This window comes from Anopheles funestus, chromosome 2RL (genome assembly GCF_943734845.2).
Source record: "Anopheles funestus chromosome 2RL, idAnoFuneDA-416_04, whole genome shotgun sequence".
NCBI classification, from domain to species: Eukaryota; Metazoa; Arthropoda; class Insecta; order Diptera; family Culicidae; genus Anopheles; species Anopheles funestus.
This window is the reverse complement of record NC_064598.1, coordinates 81,102,304-81,120,945: the sequence shown is the minus strand read 5'-3', so window position 1 is coordinate 81,120,945 and position 18,642 is coordinate 81,102,304. Positions and strand designations below refer to the sequence as shown.

Sequence of the window (18,642 nt, the reverse complement as noted above, 5' to 3'; positions counted from 1 at the left end):
GAACCGAGCATGCCCGGGATAAGGCAAATTACGAGGAAATGCCTTGCGAAAATTGTAATTACCTCAGCCGTCTGTGGCTGACAATACGGCAAAAGCCGTAATCATGTAATAAAATAAAATAAAAAGTTAAAAATTCCGACGTGATCGAGTTTTATCGATTTTTTGTCCCAATTTTGTACCACCAGGTGATAGAAAAAGAATCAACAACAGATATTTGTTACAATTGGGAACCAAAGTATATTTATTTAAATTCCTAAACATGTGCTTCACACTTCTTTCTCAACTATAGAAGAATAATTATTCCCTTTTTTTCATTAACGAAAATAATTTATTTTCTTGTAATTTTCCCGACGTTCGATTCCAGGTGTAAAAAATTAAGCCGGGAATGCGACGTTAGACGTTAAAGTTAGGTTCAATTAAAATTAAAAAAAAAACACAAAAGAGACGAACCTATTAGTACTACGTATAAGGAATTCAATCACGCTGTTCATTCGATTCAATGGTATAAAAAACGCATCCCTCGTTCCCAGTGGTGGGAAGTTTAACCTTTCCTAGCAATAACAAACAAACCAACAAGAAAAAAACCTTTTTCCTAAATTAGCAATGAAACTTAAATTTCAACATAAAAGTTAGATTAAATTTCCATAACACAGAAGTTCCACTTGAAGTTCCACAACAAACAAAGGACAGCACAATGGAAACGGTTTTTGTTTTGTAGATTTTTTTTGATTATGGATTGCTTTGGATCTGAAAGAAAAACAGCGGCAACGTGCATTCCTGAATGCGCCACTATTCGATCACAGTATTGATGTTCAGTGTTTGTTCGCGTTCGTCGTAGATACACTTTGCAAAATTTACCTAAAAAAAAGATGGAAAAATACGTTATATATACAAGCTTTCAAGGGAGCGAACTTTAAACTTACATGGTAGCAAATCTTTTTCGCAATCTCCTCATTCTGGCAGCGAACACGCGGCCTTTTCACCATTTCCGGTGCGCTGGGCGTGAGCGATGATTTCGATGGCAGCGATAGACAGAACTCGATGTACGTTACGGGTTTTCGGCTGCCACCACTCGAACGGCCCGATCCTTGGGAGGCGACCGTGGCCTGTTGGTCCTGCGGTTGTACCGTTAGCGGTTGGCACGAGATAATCTCGCTCATCGGATAGTTAAACACGATCATCGTCGTTTCGTCGTTCTTCGAAAAGCCCCACACATTTTCTGCCGACACTAGTAGCCGCATCTTCGAGTCCTTCGTATCGAGCAGGCACGGTTCGTACGCCATAAACTGTTCGGCAAAGTTACGCTTGTTGATCAGAAACAGGTACTGCTGGCCGGTGCTTTGCAGGTACGAGTACGGTGGTAACAGTCCACCGGGTGCACCGGTCACTGTGCGAGGTGGACGTTTCCGTTCCGGCAGGATACGGTTCGAACCCTTGCTCTGTTCCCGTACCGCGTTCGCCGTTTCGGACGCTAGATCCAGCACACCGATAACGGGCTTCGTTACCGTACCGACCAAACCCTTGCCGAGCCCGGTTATAAACCCGGACAAACCATCCGACGCTGTCCCTTGGTACGTGTGCTTCACAATGCTCGTCACACCACCCAGCAAACCGAAGGTGAAACCACGGAACCCGGCCACGAGATGATCGCCGGTCGTACCACTACCGCTGCCACCGGACACGTCCAGTATGCGTTGGCGCGTTTCCACATGCTCATCGTCGAACACAACCTTCCCGAGCCCATCGGAGATCGTTTCCGTCAGCTTAGCGGTCGAGTTGGAGATACCGTGCGTGACGTTTTTCACCAGCGACGAAATGGAACCTTCCAGCAACAGGCCGGAAAAGCCCTCCGACAGATCGTTGGCAAAACCGAGCGGATTGCCGAGAAAGTCCACACTGCCGAGTATGGAGGCGGCCTGCCATTTTAGCTCCTGCTTGTAGTGCGCCTTGATTGCGCTCAGGTACGCGTCCATCGTTTCGAAATGATATTTGTGCGCGAACTGTTCGAAATTAATGACCGCATCCTCGAACTTGATGAAGGTAAAGCCAAGGTTGCGCTTGATCTCGGCAAACTCGGCCGTCAGCTTGCTCGCGGTGACAAAGCTTAACCGTATCTGGGCCGGTATGATGCGCAGATCGCCAAAGTAGTAACGCTTCACGTTACTGTCCAGCACCTTGTAAACGATCTTCTGCGCTTCGTAGTCCGTTTCGTCTGGTAGCGTCGTTGGATCGACGGTCGTTTTGGCGAAACCGAAAAATTTCACCAATCGCAGAAACAGACGCTCCTCCAGGTAAACCACCACCGGCCGTATGCTGACGATGAAATGTTCGAAAATGACCGCGTTCGTGTTGGGGGAAGGTAGCTGCTTCACGTTCAGCTGCAACGAGGAACTTGTGCCGGACGTCTGATACTCGTGCGATGCACCGATCGTGTACAGCATAATGGGACAGGACGTTTCGAACAGCTGATTGTCGATCTGCATATCACCGACGGAGAAGTCGAGCGAATTTACCGCCGGCGTACGGATACACTCCATGTGTATGTTTTCGAGCGTTACGTACGCCAACTCTTCGCACGGTTGGTTCGAAATAAGCGATAAACCAATTCCCTTGCGGAGCTTTAGCTGTACGTGATACTCCTGTATGTCCTTCCCGCCCGGCTGGGTGCCCGCATCGGACGATGCACTGCGGCCGCTGTTGAAGATGTGCGATACATGCTTCCAGCTTGAATCGAGCGTTAGCTCACCGCGTCCACCCGCCTTTACGTCGCGTATTTGAATCGATTTGATCGGACCATCCATACGGTACGAAACGGACAAACAGCCCGACCCGGGCCGTAACTTTTGCCGCTCAATCGCCTGCTCGTACGGTACACCACACTGGGTGAGAACTTTCGTGTCGGACACACACATCCCGAGCACCGCTTCCGAACCGGCCCGTAGCCCGAAAAAGCCACCGCGTGCCTGTACGCACATGTTCGAATGTTCGCACATTAGCCGACCGTCTTCGGTGAAGTGCCAGGTTTGGGTCGAACGTCGCTGCCGATTGGCTGGTCGTACGACCAGCGCAATGTACTGCATCGGTTGGGGTGGTTTCTCCAGATCGAGCACGTACCGCGACTGCTTACGGCCCGGTTCGCTCGGCGGTGAGGTACCTTCGTGTTCGAGCTGCTTTTCATTGTTCATGCGCCATAGTTGGGATCGATCGCCGGCCTGTTTGCGCACCAGTACGACCCGCCCATCCATCACACCGAGCACGAGTTGCTGCGAACGCACCTCAAAACGACCATCCTCGTCGAGCCCCGTTTCGAACGTTTGGCTGAACGCGATGTAAATGAAGTTTTCGTACATGAGCCGGAACGGTTCGAATCCATCCAGCCGGCAGTTGGAATAATCACCGCCGGGTGCTTCCAGCTGCAGGTAGGGCGCACCGGTCGGTTCGTCTAGTACGTACGCGATCGAACACTGTGGTCGTACGACCGTCTTAAAGGTAGCTTTCATATCCGCCTGCGAGAACGTAATCGGTACGTGCGAATAATTGTCCAACCGGATCGGTGGTGGTAATGCTTGCGCATCGCTAAAGATCATAAAATACGTCGCACCGTGCAGTATCGTTTCCAGGCGCAGAAAATGCATCGCGCCGTTCGTGTTGCGAATGTTTATGTACAGACTGAGCCCGGTGCTGGTAATGGGTACGCCACCGGACCACTGACATTCGGCCACTTCCGGCAGTCGTACGCACAGCTCGTGCTCCCGCTCTAACCGGGGCCAATGGAACGGAATGTGACAGCCCGGTACGGCTTCAATGTACGCCGCGGACGAGGACGAACGACCCATTGCCGGATCGTACACGGTCGTACTTTCGACGAGACACTTCTGCAACACCTGCAGTGTGTAGCTGCTACGATTGTACAGCTGATAGCGTGGTGAAAAGGTTACGATCGAGGTTTGCCCGTATTTTCCTCTCGCACGCCGTACCTCAATGCCGATGATGAACGTTTCCGATGGGCCACGCAGCTGCCGATGTTGGGTGCCCTGCTCGAGCTTAAACGGTTGGCACCAGTTCGGGCTGCCACCGAAACGACGCCCCAAACGCATCGTCACGCTACCCGAACAACCCGGATCACTGAACGCAAACATGAACGGGGTGATCATGCGCGCTTCTTCATTTTCACAAAACTGTCCCGAACACTCGGTGTCGAGATCATCCTGACGGAACACTAGCGGAAGTCCGGTACGGTTTACCAACCAGTAGGGTGCACCGATCGATATCTGTACACCACGCCCCCTTACGACAACGATCGTAGCGGACAGCTTCAACATCCGGTTGCCCATATCGAACAGACGCACATCGAGCGTTGTGGAACCGTACGTACCGGCAGGGATCGTAATGTGCCCGGCGTTCGGGTAACTGTCAAGCGTTAGCGAGAATGCGATCGGTTGCTCTATGTCCACCTCCGTTATGCGGGCCGTTTCCGATGAAGAAATGCGTCCCTGACTACCGGACGGTAAGCGGTACAGTAAATCACACGGCAATAGATTGTGAATGCGCATCGGTGGAAAGATCGTAATAACGTGCCCTGGCAGATGAATCGCATCCTTGCTCGGGTACGGTTCCTTCCGTATTGCCAGCAGCATTTTGCACGTTTTATCCCGCGGACCACGACAGCTTCGAAGCTCCTGATAAATTTCACCCGGCTCGATCGCATCACCCCACTGGATGCCACGATCGGTAAACTGGAAACCACCGTGCGCCAACGATTTCGGAATGTCAAAGCGCTGCAACAACGTCCAACCGTCGCTTGAGCTGCTCGCTTGGGAACCCGGCACCGGTGAAGGTGCCGACGGTGTTAACGAGTTCATTGCGTCCTCGAGAGCCGCTCCGAGCAAGGGCCGAAAGTACAGTACGGCGTGTACGTGTGTTAACGGTACGTGAAGCAGCTCGTTTGAATGCAGTATAGCCGTCTTCGTTTCGGGCCAGTTGCGTATGTTAAGATGACCGAACAGATGTTCCATTTTGACCAGCACCGGCAGATCCAGCTTGTTGATTAGCTTCAGCGCCGATCGAACGCTGATCAGCTTCTGAGCCGATCCTTCCATCGTAACGCCGAACACTATTCGTGCGCGTGGTGTTTGTGAATAATCCGTTACGGCGGCATTGCACAGATCGGGTCGCGCATGTCGGAAGTACGTCCCAACGCGATCGACCGATACAGGGCCCACCTCCTGCCAACCTTCCACCCGCACAGCTATCTGATGCAGGTTCATCTTGTGACTGTCCCGATGGCGGGCTTTATTGCGGGTGCCGTACGAAAACGTTGCTACACCGCCCGGTTCCACCAGCGTCCAGTTAGCCTCGAGTGGAACGTTCGGTAACGAACCAACGATACCACCGCGACCGCGCGTAGACGATGTCAGCTCGGACGAAATTAGCGTCGTGTACCATAACCGTACACCGGTATCGTTCTTAATCGCGAACGGAATAAATGGTGCCCGCTGTCGATAGCTGGCAACGGTGGTCGTTGTGTTTGTGCCGTTCGTTTTCCCACTCGCACCATCCGATTCTACGTAATAATCCTGCATCCAATTATCCTTCACCAGTGCGAACAGTTCGATTAGCGTGCTGGTGATGTTTAACCGGAGCGTGTCGTTACTTTCCACGCGCATATTTAACCGATTACCTCCACCCAGCCCGACTGGTGCTTCCGTGTCGATCGCTAAACTGTAGCCCCATTTCGCTTCTAGCTTCCACGATTCGATCATCGGTTCCCAGCCGCTTAGCACACGGTTGTAATAGTCCACCGCAAATACACCCGCCATACGGCCGGCATTGTAACCGGAAAATGTAACCGCAAGAGCATCCACACCGACCGGCACATTCGGTTCGGATGTTGGTGGATCCGGTACGCTCACTGCATGAGCTCCGTGCAATTGTCCAAGTTCCTGCCGAAGGTCGAGTTTGCTGAGCGAAAGTTCCACCAACGGTACATCCGCATCACGGCAATCGTCTATAACGCAGATCGAAATGCAGGGTGACTTTAGCTCAATAGCACTAATGTTTAGTGTACCGGATGTTCCACCCTTTCCGACACCTGCACCGCTGTCCGTACTGCCAACGCTGTTGCTGTGCATGAGCCCCCGTTCGTCGTGTCTCCTTGGTTCCTTATTCTGTGTTAACCAAAGTGCTGCTTCATCGAGCTGATAGCTGCAGCGTTCCAACGCTACTAAACAATCGTCTCGCCGGAAGCCTAGATGCACTAACTTTTCAACTGCTTTGGAATTTACGGTAATCGTACCGGCAGCAGATTCCATACTTCCACCTTTCCAGCCGCTTCCATCACTTGTTCGACGTTCTAGCAGTTGTTGCTGTTGCTGTTGCTTGTGATCGCGCGCGTTTTTCGTCTGATTCGGTAACGATTCCAACATTTGGCGAAACATGCGTACATCGTGATAGGACAAGCGGATGCACAGTTGTTTCTGCATTTGAATCTGAAAGATCGAGAGCATAAGAAAGCGTATAAATATGTTTTCTGTTTTTGTTGTATATTCCATTACAGACAGTTCCGCTATAGAATAGTTCCGCGAATAAGATAAGCGCGACAGTTGATACTGAACCACTAATCACTTTACTATATTGGAGAATTTTGATATTGAATCGCATGCGCAGTTTAGTGAACGATAAAAATCAGCCAAGCTGTTTATATATCGAGGAATACGAGGAATTGAGATATCAGATAAAAAGCGTTGAGAAGTTTTAAACAAATGGTATTACGGAGATGCGGAACTCTGTAAAACATACCTCCAAAACACCCTTCTTTACATCCATATTGATTGTAACTGGATCGATGATGGACAGTGCGGTACGTTCTTCGGCACCCAATATACAGGAGAACACTTCCAAGTTATTCAGATTGATCGATAATGTTTTGTTCACCTCGAACGGACGGTACGAGACAACTGTTGTGCTCTAGAATTTAGGAAGAAAAAAAAACGTTATAAAACACTGATTTAGCTTTCGTTAAATTGTTTGTACTTTACCTTCAATATGACCGCATTTGTGTCGTACTGATCTGTTTTCTCCACAAACACAAGTTCCGAGTCAGTTATGTTAAGCTTCAGCTCCATACGATTGTCTTCGACGGGTGTCGGAACCCTTTGAACGGCATTTCGCAGTCCTGCATCGATCGTTCGATCAGCAGTGCCCCATTGCATTATTCCGCCAACACTCTCGATACCGTCCACCAACAGTGGCAAGGGCGGTGGTGGATCTTCCTGCTGCAGTATAAAGTCTCGTGCATTCTCCAACCAGTCCAAAATCGCCATCAAACGCATATTATTCAGTAGGATGGTAAATTTTGTTAAATCCTTACGCCTGCGGCTGTGTATTTCCGCCTGCACTAGCTCCGTGCCCGGTTCGCCCCGTATCGGTTGAAGGATGTTTGGGAAAACATTCAATACTTCGCCGCTGCCGGTGCGTGACAGACCGGGACGTGGTTTTGCCGGACATTCACACTCCTCGGGCAGAAATCTCGTATCAATTAGTTGAATTTCCTGCGAAACAAGATCAATATCTTGCGCACCATCGCTAAAACAATCGACCAGCAGTTTCGATTTGATGAAGTTGACGCAGGCCAAGGGTTTTGTGCCGTAACAATCGTCGTCTATTGTTTGTACCAAACGCACGGACACGTCGAGCAGTTCGAGATTGATTGAAAGATTCTTCCACACCTCTTCCTGCATATCTTGGGCATCTGCCGCGTTCAGGCTAAGTGTGCTGTTGGGAATGGAGAAGGCGCGTAGGTACAGCTCATCGATCGGTTCACCGAGATTGTGCGAAAGAAAGCCCCGTATTAAACGGTATTGCTGCAGATCTAACAAGGCATCCAGTTTGGACAGCTTCCCGTGGACGCTTATATCCGGAACTAGAAGAAGGAGGCATTAAATAATAATAACCAAAAGGAAGAAAAGATTTATTAACAACACTTACCGAAATGACTGTTTAGCGAGTCAAGATTCCTTTCGACCTCCAACTTAAGATGACACTTCTCCTTTAGCAAACTTGGACCCTTCTTCACCAACCGGTAGCCCTTCATATCGATCCCGACACTAGCGCTCGAGGGAATCGTGACGAAACGTTCCTCCGGTTCCGCTTCCATGCGTGCGGCAAAGATGTCCGTATGGAACAGGTTTACGTGCATAACGTCTAGCACTTCGCGATCTCCGGCACTCAGGCGGAACTCATTCGTGAGGGTAAATTCACCCAGATCAGCCACAATTACTTGATCGCTATTGTAGCTCATCGGTAGCAGAATGATCGGTGCTCCGGCATTGATCGACAAACCGAGCTGTGTCGGACGCTGATTGTGGTACGTACGTACGTCTGATGGTTTGATCTTTCGCATCATAGGCTGCAAAAACGAAACAGTTAACAGATTGGCCGTAAAAGAAAGAAAATCGCTATAAAAAAGTTTATTTACCGTTTGTAGATGTGAAAATTCTTTGAAAAACAGCTGTATTTCCGCGATAAACCGCTTCGTGTGAATATAGCGTACCGACGACATCGTAATCGTAAGCTGTGCATCTTTCTGCAGGCCTCTGACCGTCCCCTTAGCTGCATCGCGTACATACATAAAGCTGAGCGCCTCGCTACCGGTCGTCATAAACTTTTCCCTGTACAGCGTCCCGTACGGTGTCAGATCACTCAGCGTTATCGAACCAAGGCTACCCTCGACCTGTTTCGCTTGGCCACGTTTCGATATCGTTAGTTGCGCATTGGACACGTTAGCTTTTGCAATTTCACTAGCCGGTTTTGCCAGCACCAAACTTAACGACCGTACCGATATCTCTAGCTTAGACTGACCGGTAACGGTTTGTACTCCGTACGATTCATTGGGAACGGTCGCACTCACACCTTCCGCACTTTCCTTACGGCGCGCACCATCCGTTCGTCCTTCGGTGAATTGTGACGGTGGTGGAGACTTGTCGGAGCTGGACGATCCGTCTGTATCGTCCGACAAGAGGCCGAAAAAATCCAACAGCACGAACCAACTTTCCACAGATACGATCAGATCAAGGCTGTTAAAATCGATCAAACTCGACTGTTGCAGGGAACCGAACTGAGTGACAAACGTCGGACAGGCTGGATCTACCAACACCGAGCTATAGATGACTAGATTTTCCTCCGGCTTCAGGCGTGACCCCGCGTGCGGTCTATGTACCGACGGCGACGGTGGAGGTGTATCGGGACAAAGTGATTTGTTTGTGGCGAGGAAAGAAAATCCCATCCTATCTTCCAGATTCGTTGGCAAAGAATTTGGTAATCCATCACCCATACCGAGCAGCAACCCGACGGGATTCGGGCACGAATGGGAAGCGAACGACGACGCGTTGTGTCGTTCGTTCAAATCCCGTTCGGCGGACGTTACTACCATGTAGCGATTTTTCGCCGTATCGGACTGCAGCAAATCTTCCATCAAGAGTGAACGTAGGGAAATTTTTACGTGCGTTTCGTACTGGTTGCGCTTGTCAAAGTCAACGCAAAAGTCGCGGAACGATATCTGCACCAACGCTTCGCTACGGTTCCCATTTAGTTGGATAATAAATGCGGGCAGTTCAAAGTGTACGCGGATCGCGATTGCAGCGGATACACCGGCCGCCGATGTCCGTTGATCCAGACTCGACTGGTAGAACAATCCTTGCCGGGCCTTTGATGGCATTGGAAACGTGTGAAAAGCAAGCGATTCCTCCGCTATTTCCGTTACCTTTTCCAGTGTCGTTGGTACTTCGCTCGGTGGGCGAACAAGATCTTTAGGTATCTTGAACAGATTATCGATTGTCTCTAGCAATTGTTCGTACTGCTGTCGTTTCAGCGATAGCCGGAGTGGCTTTACCACACAGCCAACTATCCGAAACCCGTCACTTTCCTCTTCCGTGCACATCTGCTCACTGGTGTGCTCGCGGCAAATCTCCAAACTAAAGATCGTATCGTGAATGATCGGGATGGCATTTTCCTTGCACGAATAAAACTCTTCCGCGCGTGGCAATCCAGCAAACCGGTACCCTTTCCGGTTGGTCGTATCGAGTGAGTAAAGATTTATGTTCCGGAAATCAATCTTGTAGCGATCTAAATTAGATGCTTCGCTGTGTCTCCCGGCACCGCCCGCACCAGTACCATCGCCCGCTATACTGTCGATAAATTCAGTTGAATCTTCCTTTGCGAAGCGTATTCTGCTGCTGGCGGTATTATTGTAGCCCTCCGTTACTCCATCCGTCGGTTCGTACAACCCGTCCAGATCGCTTAGATTGCAATCGACCGAGGTACGATCGGCACCACTGAACAAAAACCCTCCGCCCAACTCTTCCTGTGCGCTGGGCGGAGGACTCGCGGGTAGATTCACTACGATGCGCTCCTGGGAGGAGGAAGGCGATGCTGCAGTGGACGTCTGATCCGTATTGCTGATGGTGATACGGCCCAGATGTGCTACTAGCACCTGGGGACTACTGCTGCTTCTTGGAAGGATGAGCACCGGCGTATCCAGCGTGATGTCCACCTTGAGCGTGTAGTCCGAGTTTAGCAGAACGTCCTGTGTTCTTGAAAGAGATACAGTGCGCTGACGGCGCACACGCCTAGGAGAGGCGTAAATACTTTCCGGACGGCTGCCCGAAAGATCCGAACGCGATTGCACCAATCCCAGTGCCATATCGGTCGCTTTCTCACGGATCGAGCGTGCTAAGTTCTTCAGATAATGCTTAAACTCGGTAGCACACCAGCTTAGCTCCTGCATAAAGCGTGCACAGTGAATAAACCACACTGAAGCCATCTTTACGCGAATGTCAATGCAAGCGTTAAGGTCTTTCGAAACACAAAACGAAAGTGCTTGCCGTTCCTCATGCATTCCATCGACCGTTGCGGTGTGATGATCGGTCCGCTTTGGTCCCATGCCGGTACCGTACACTTCCTGCGCCAGTGACGTCATCAAATCCGGTCCAGCCGAATCAGCTGCATCGAAGCGCGCCGGCGGTACATTGTTGGCCGTCTCCGTCAGTGGATCTTTGCCGACGGAAAGTATACGCTGATGGTTTACACCTTCCGGCGTTAGATCCAACACTTGCAAGCCGCCCAGCGATCCCTCCACGGTGATGTCACTGCCCAGGGTGGCGTGTATCTTGGCTTCCGACATCGTAAACGTGCCAACTTTGCGTCCGACTAGATAATTATCACGTATAAGTGCTCGCAGCACAAGCACATTAAGGCGATGAAAGTCAAACGTAATTTCGAGACGCACCCGCGCCGGCGGTGTATCGCTTGAGGATGAAACCGAAGGCCGGCGGGTTGTGCTGGAAGCGGTTACTTGTGGTGGATGATTATTAGCTGCCTGATTGGGAAGCATTTTCTCCGAATCGTTTTCTGGAACTGTTTCACCACCATTCCACACACCACCGCTCTGATCTGGTGGTGCCGGAACCGGTGCCGGTATGACCCGTTTGATAAAGCCCAACAGCTCAACGATTGTTTCTTGATTAGCTGAAAAAACGATACACACAGTTAAAAAAGCGACTTATTTCAACGGCAGTTATCTCACAGAACCTCGAACTATCACTTACCAATAATGTCCAGATTGTTAAACTGAATGTTTGCCACCTGCAGTTTATCTTCCGGTCGTTCGGCAGTCACGAACACTATCTCCACCGTGATCAGCGCATCTAGATCGCCCAGTGTAGCCGCATTCCATGTGGGAGAAGTGGCTGTTTTGTTTTACAATGTTCGCACACATACAGGCACACACACACACGCACGCACACATCGTTCAAGATCGAGAGGATAGGATGTGGAGGGAGGGATAGAAGGGGGGACGGATTTTTGGGACGTATTTTCATGTCAGCGCAATAACAAATCAATAGAAAAAACATGTATAACGCGTGTAACGAAAAACCAATAACAAACCAAAATAACGGCCAGTGACCACCAACAGCAATACACGAAAATGCGGGCGTATTTTGTTTTTTTTTTTCCCCGGGTTGGTCCAATAATGCAACACATGAGAAGAAAAGAAAAAAATGAACAAGAAAAGAAAAGAATGTAGTTTTTGCGGGCATGCATTAATGGGAAAAAAGCTTAAAAAACAATGAGCTTGAATGAGAATATTACTTAATTTGTAGTGTCGGAATGGAAAAGCCCAAAAGATTTGTTTTCCAAGGAGAGGAAATAAATGGAAATAATTTTTTTAAACTCTGTTTAAAAAAAAACAACACCACAAATTAAGCTAAAATATTTATGCAACTTCAACAATTTTCTAATTTAACCTTCTATAAACTTATCCTGTGATCGGATGTCGATATCCGCACGGGATAGTTGTGACTAATGAAAACCATTGATTGAGACAGTAAATTAATACTTTGAATTATTTACAGTGCCAAACTACTCATTTCAAAAAAGACAGCAATGAATACTAATGAGAACAAAATGGCGAGAAAAATCTACTAAAGTACGATCGCTATATGAGTGTTGTTCACTGTTTTTACCTCGCTGTAAATTGCTTAGAGCCTTCGATATCGTTAATGGGCTTGTTGGTCGACGATATTCCATGTACGGATCGGGTGGTGATGCCGGTGAACATGGAGAGCATGGTTCACTCTGTCGTAGACTTCCAGACAAGCTGTCCATGCTGCAAAGGCAATAAATCAACCAGTTAAAAACTAGTCTCGCAAAGCTTCAAAACATCACTTACCCTACGTGTCGATGACTGGCAATCAGTAGCTCAAAATCCTGCCCAAACGATTGCATCGCATCGACCAGTAACAACCCGTGCACGGACAGCGTTAGGCTAATATCTTCCGGTCGTTGACTGTAGCCAGCCTTTACGCCAGAAACCTGCAGTTCCGCCACACTACGTCCGCGCGACTGCACCTCAAGCGACATCTGATCGATGGTGAACTGAAACACGACTATATTTGTGGTCGATTCTCTATCTAGCGCACCCGAGGACGAGCTTGCGCGGCTTGCCTCCTCATCATTTGTTCCGAGCGTCATCGTACTCGGTTGTTTCGAGTTTGCCGTCGTTCCCAAGCTTCGATCTACCTCATCCGATACGGTCGGTTGTGCAGTTGCCATTTGGTTCCACGGTCCTTGATTCATTTGGCCGGCTTTACTGAGCTTGTTCACCAGCGTCAGTATGGAGGACACTTTGTACTCGTTGATGTGTGCATTTAGCTTTGGAAGCGTGCCGGAAAGCGTTAGACTAGGGTACTGTGGATCGCTCGTGTATACGACGCGTCGTTCCACTTGCAACACGATGCTAAACCGATCGAGAACGTGCAAGTTCGAGGTGGTTTTTAGACTAGCCGCCGTCCAGCGTTCTTTGGCATGACAGACCAGCACCTGCAGATCGGTCAGCTGCAAGTGATACCGATCGTACAAACGCTGATAGAGCTGATACTCATCCAGTGCATCACCGATAGCGGCAGCCGTAACAATACCGCCCGTTGCAGCACGATCACTGGCCAGTTCTGGCATCTCGGAAAACGCACTCACCAGTGTCGGTGAATTCGTAGTGCTCGCTTCCGAACCGGGTGGTGTTGAGCAGGGTGTCATAAATGCGTCATCTTCATCGTTTTCCGTCTGTATGTCGGGGGATATATCACGCTGTCCACCGAAAAAGCCACCAGTGCTTGCTTTCGATGCGACCGATGCCCTAGCAGCTGATGGTCCACCAGCCGTATCCACATTGGTCGCATTGTTAGCCGAATTGAAGCCATTCTCACCATTGGTCAGTTGAAGGCGACCGAAATCCACCACCACAATAGTGCTGTTGATGCGATCGCTAAAATTATCCACAAAAATAATTTGCGGCGCAGATATGTCAAATTCAAGCGTCCACGTTTTACGCTCACTTAGATGGCCCTCGATAATGTAGTTCCAGTTTTTCATTAGCTCCTGCTTGGTTTTATTCTTCATGTCCTCTAGCCTCCGTCGCGCATCGTACTGTTGGTGTGGTTTGGCCAGAAAATCTATTAACCATCGCACCGCATCCATGTTGTACACTATGTCGAGCGATTCGGATTTTACCATCAACCGGTAATCGGTATCGTACGAAAGTGGTTTCCGTTCGTACTGGAGCTGAAAGATTGGTTCGCCTGCGTTCATGTCTGGCGGAAGCGATGAAGCACTGAGCCGTCCGGATGAACGCGCACCGAGCGGAGTCGTACTGCTCGTAGCGGCTTTTACGCCGAGCTCATCTTTCTGCTGCGGTTTTACCAGATCGGGAAACTGCGAGTTGGGTGTGAGACGATCCTTGATCAGTATCGAACCAAGCGAAAGCCCAACGTAATGTGAACCACTGCGTGGTCTTGACTCCACGTCCATCTTCAGGTCCTGAAAGAAAAATTGCAGCTTCGGAGCCATCTCGACTGAACTGCAAAAGTCCAGTGTGCCGCGTTTGAGAATGAAGTTAAACTTCCCGAACACGGCATCTCGTTTGAGCAGCGAATTGGATTCCACCGAACCGGCCAACGCGTCTAGAATTTCATCCTCAAAGCTACTGACGGGGCTTAGCTCTCCGTCGTTACCCCAGTAGGAATTACCATCCGGACTGCCCATCAGCGCTAGCTGCTGACCACCCGTCTCATCAGACGAACTCTGTGTCGCGAAATTTTGAATCGCTCCGTTCACCCCATCATCATCACCCGTGCCGGGTGGTGTCCGCTGCTGTTCGGACCCTTCAGCGCTGTTATTGTTGTTGTTCTTATTGCTGTACCACCATTGGGGGAAATAATGTACCAGCAGCGATTTGCCCGCCGTTGCTGTAGACGGCGAACTGACGCTGGTTTTTTCCAACTTTGGCATTTGCATCATACAGACGTCTCGCAGCAATCGCAACTCGTCGAACGTACGATCACGCTCGATACGATCCTTAAACTGTTTGTTCGCACTCGACAGTACCTCGTTCGGGTTAGCGACGATCCGCATATATATTCGAATGTACTGTAAATTTTCCCTTGCTATCACGTACGGATCGGTTCCGATATGCCGGCAAAGTCCATGGCAACGAACGGCATAACGCCACCAGTCGCGGGCACTCTCACATACCGGCAATATCGGTCGCTGCAGCTTAAACCTACGAAAGCGTGCAATATCATCCAGCCCGCGGACACACTGCATCATTTGATTGTATTGTATCTGCAACAGAAGAACGTAATAAAGTGAGTATTTACTTTCCTTTCTGGCATTGAACCGTTATCGTTACTTACATCACTAAGCGCTATCTTAATTTCTTCCCAAATCAGATCACAAACCAACCGCGGTCGGCTACGCGTTCTCAACGGTGTTTCGCTACGATCCCGCCTCAGCTGGGCACGGACACTGATCGGGCTGATCATGTGTACCGGTTCGTGCTGTGCCCGCGGGTCCCAGTACAAGGAAAAATTGGTCAGTTCTACCAGCTTGAAGGTGACGTGCTGTGCGCTCCAGTTTGCCGTCTTGCCCGGTGCCCAGCTAGCGTCACAGCTCTGTGCCGACAGTGAATCGATCTTGATACCGCAGGCAAAGTGTTGATTCGGTACAGTGAGCCCATCCTCGTACCGCACATGGATGCCGTTCACCGTGAGCTGCAGGTTTTCGATAATGTTCGTCACCAGCGTGGTACCGTAATTAAGCCATCCGCTGTACGACGACGCATAGTAGCTACCCTCGGTGACGGGTGTTTCACGTTGTGCGCGCCATTTCGCTTCTAACCGATCGAGTGACGCTACCTTTAGGTCGAGCTCGGTTTGCTGTTCCACCTCAGCGTTCCAGTCCTGCTCGAGATCGATCGGGCCGCAGGTAACCTGCACATTATCGATGTACAGACACCAGGAAGCGGTACGGAACGCTCGTACCGGTACGGTAAGCTTCACCTTACCGATCGAACCACTGACGATCTGTAGCGGTAGGCCAAAGTGTCGCAATGCATCTTTGCGCAAGGGTAAATTTTCCAACTCCACCTGACCTGTAAAGAGGAAGGGAATTGCAATGATAAGTGAAGCTTGAAAGTATTTCGTAAACTTAATCAGAATTGCATATAACCCAAAAAGGATTAATTATGCCAGATTTATTGATTATTGAGCATTCTACTCATCAAAGCGAATTTAGTGGAAGGAAATAATTTCTCAAATCAAATATTATTCCATGGAATAGGTAATCCATACAAGCTTTTGCTTTGAAGTTGTAAAATAAATGTAGTAATGTTGGTTTGTTTTTAACTACCGCTCCCTCTCTTTCACTTTCTATTATTTGGTTCACACCCAAGAGTGAGTCATCTTACCTACATGGTGGACGATTCATACTAGATTAGACAACATACCACATAAAGAAAAAAAGGTGTGTAACCGTGTTATATTTTTTGTCGCTCTGTAACGCAAACAAATTAAATGAAATATGTGAAACATATCGAAACAACTGTAGGGTGGTTACTCGTACTGATAAAAACGATGATAAGCTTCTGTTAAAATGAATATGATTAACAAAACACACCTGTCACGATGTACGTTATTCCTTGAATATATCGTATCTTATCATCCGAAACTGATATCCAGGAAAATTCCGTTCACCGGAGTGAAAATGTGTTGTCGTACAAAATATGTTTTCTCGAAAGCTAACAAATGTTTGCATGAAAACCACATCATTAGCAGGAATTGATGCGCCTGTTCGCCCTCTAAGCCGAACATAAATGCAACAGGTAGTGTCGTCTGTTAAGTTGATCCTGATGACTTCCTAAACACCGCAACGCGGCACACTGTGAGCATTAATTGCCACAAACCGCTTCACGATCGCGCACAGCGACCAAAGTTTACGCGGTTTGGAGGTTTCTTCATTGAATGGACTATGGCCAGCAGCAATTACGGCTGCTGTTTCTTTTATGGAAGGTTGTTACATAACCCTGACCATCAACAAACAAAAAAAACGCCATCGGTGTTGGTGGGTCATCTACCGGTATTGAGAGTTTCCATTTCGGTTACCGTTTTCATTTTCCTTCGTCCCATTGTAACGTTGTGGCTCGGGAGGTTTGGCGTTCGGTAATTGCAGTTTTGCGTTTATCGTTGGCTCTCGCTTGCTCTTTATGCTCCGTACGTGCCTGCTGGTCTGTTTTGGAAAACAATGCCGAAACATTGTAAAGCATACCGCCACACACACATGTACACGTGTGTACAAAAACGGAAATCAGTGCGTAATCGGCAAACCATGCGAACTAATGTTCATTGATCGTGTGGTTGAATGGTTTCAACGGAACAGATGACCATCGTGTGAGTGTTTTCAAGCGTAGCAACGGACACTTGGCAACCTTTGCTCCCTCACAGAGATGAGTTGCGCTAGACGTCGTAGTAAACACGGCGTAGAAATGAAAGCGATGGCATCATCACTGTGGATGATGCAGCCAAGGCATGTTGTTGCCTGTGTTGCTTCGGGCCACCGTGGACCAGCAGCGAAAGGCGCTTGGTGTAACTTACCCGAGAGCAGCGCAATTGTCAGCTGGGCCGTGTTGAGATTTTCCACATACTTCCCGAGGTAGTTGTTCAACACCCAGGCAATTAGTTCCCGCAGCATGCTGGTGCGTTCCGTGCGGGCATTGGTACTGCACCGCAATTGTAACGAGAAACGAGCGACAAAACTTTACTACGCACTGGCGCGCGCCAAATCACACTCACGGACCCACACACACGCACTTGTCCTTTTTGGACGAATTTTCCCGTAAGCACAATTAAACACTCAGCTTGGCACACAACACTGCTGCACGTATTCGCTGCTTTATTTCCACCCCGTTACTGGCACTCGTTTGTTTAGCTATGGTTTCGTTTGCAAAATTCGTAGACTCCGCCGTAACTTATATAACTCACACGACTGGGCTATTACGATGGCAACCATTTGTGCACCATTATGGATTGCATTTGCCACCACAGGGTTGAGGTTCACTTGCCACGAAATGCCTGTTTATAATCGAAATATGTGTACGCGACGGTGAAAAACTCTTGGCCCGACGCACGGAACTTTGGCTCGGGAAGTGCAAACACCCGTTTTATTCTTTCCTCCTACGCGGAATGAAGCGAATACCAACAATGACAACTGCGACGCACTGCTATTGGCAACTGTCAGCTGTTCGTGCTGGTGTGCGTGTCGTTTGTATCGACCAAGGTAAACATGGCAGGATGGAAGCCCAAGATAACTACAATTTCCATATCGCAATTCCAGACAAGCAAAAAGGAACCCTCGTAGAAATGATGAAAATCTCAAAGAAAAACTACGATAAACCTGATGATAATTATTCTCAGAAAACCTAGAATACAAGAATAATATTTTTAAAGACTTTAAAAACGTATTTACATTGCTGATCAAACATCAGACCTGTGTGATGAAGCAGAAATCAAAAACTTTTTGTCTGTTTAAAAAGTATTTAAGAATCGCAAAGGCTATCCAGGAATAGATTAGTGCTCATGAATTGTGAATATTGCGTTTCATGAACGTAGTATTCCAAGTGTAATACGGATGTATTACGGAAGATTTAACTTTTCGGAAGGAGGCTTTGGTAGCCTAATAACAAGACGGAAGGTATAACGGAAGAACGGAAGACAGAACGGAAGAACGGAAGAACGGAAGAACGGAAGATGTTGCTTG

General features: G+C 48.7%; 1 protein-coding gene across 1 annotated transcript; it reads right to left on the bottom strand.

Moving 5' to 3' along the window:
• Window positions 1-132: 132 nt before the first annotated feature.
• LOC125764391 (intermembrane lipid transfer protein Vps13D) lies at window positions 133-18,109 on the bottom strand. Its single transcript, XM_049428562.1, has 11 exons — window positions 17,481-18,109; window positions 15,246-15,982; window positions 12,728-15,174; window positions 12,522-12,664; window positions 11,604-11,744; window positions 8,477-11,523; window positions 7,987-8,407; window positions 7,038-7,921; window positions 6,799-6,966; window positions 924-6,488; window positions 133-858 (listed from the first exon to the last, which is right to left on the bottom strand). The coding sequence occupies exons 1-11, from the start codon at window positions 17,575-17,577 to the stop codon at window positions 790-792; spliced, it is 13,719 nt and encodes a 4,572-aa protein (XP_049284519.1). The 5' UTR covers window positions 17,578-18,109; the 3' UTR covers window positions 133-789.
• Window positions 18,110-18,642: the final 533 nt, after the last annotated feature.

Coding starts and splice junctions, on each gene's coding strand:
- LOC125764391 (XM_049428562.1), bottom strand. CDS start 17,577: ATGCTGCGGGAACTAATTGCCTGGGTGTTGAACAACTACCTCGGGAAG. Junction 15,175..15,245: donor TTAAGATAGCGCTTAGTGAT/GTAAGTAACGAT, acceptor CTTCTGTTGCAG/ATACAATACAATCAAATGAT. Junction 6,967..7,037: donor CAAATGCGGTCATATTGAAG/GTAAAGTACAAA, acceptor CCTAAATTCTAG/AGCACAACAGTTGTCTCGTA.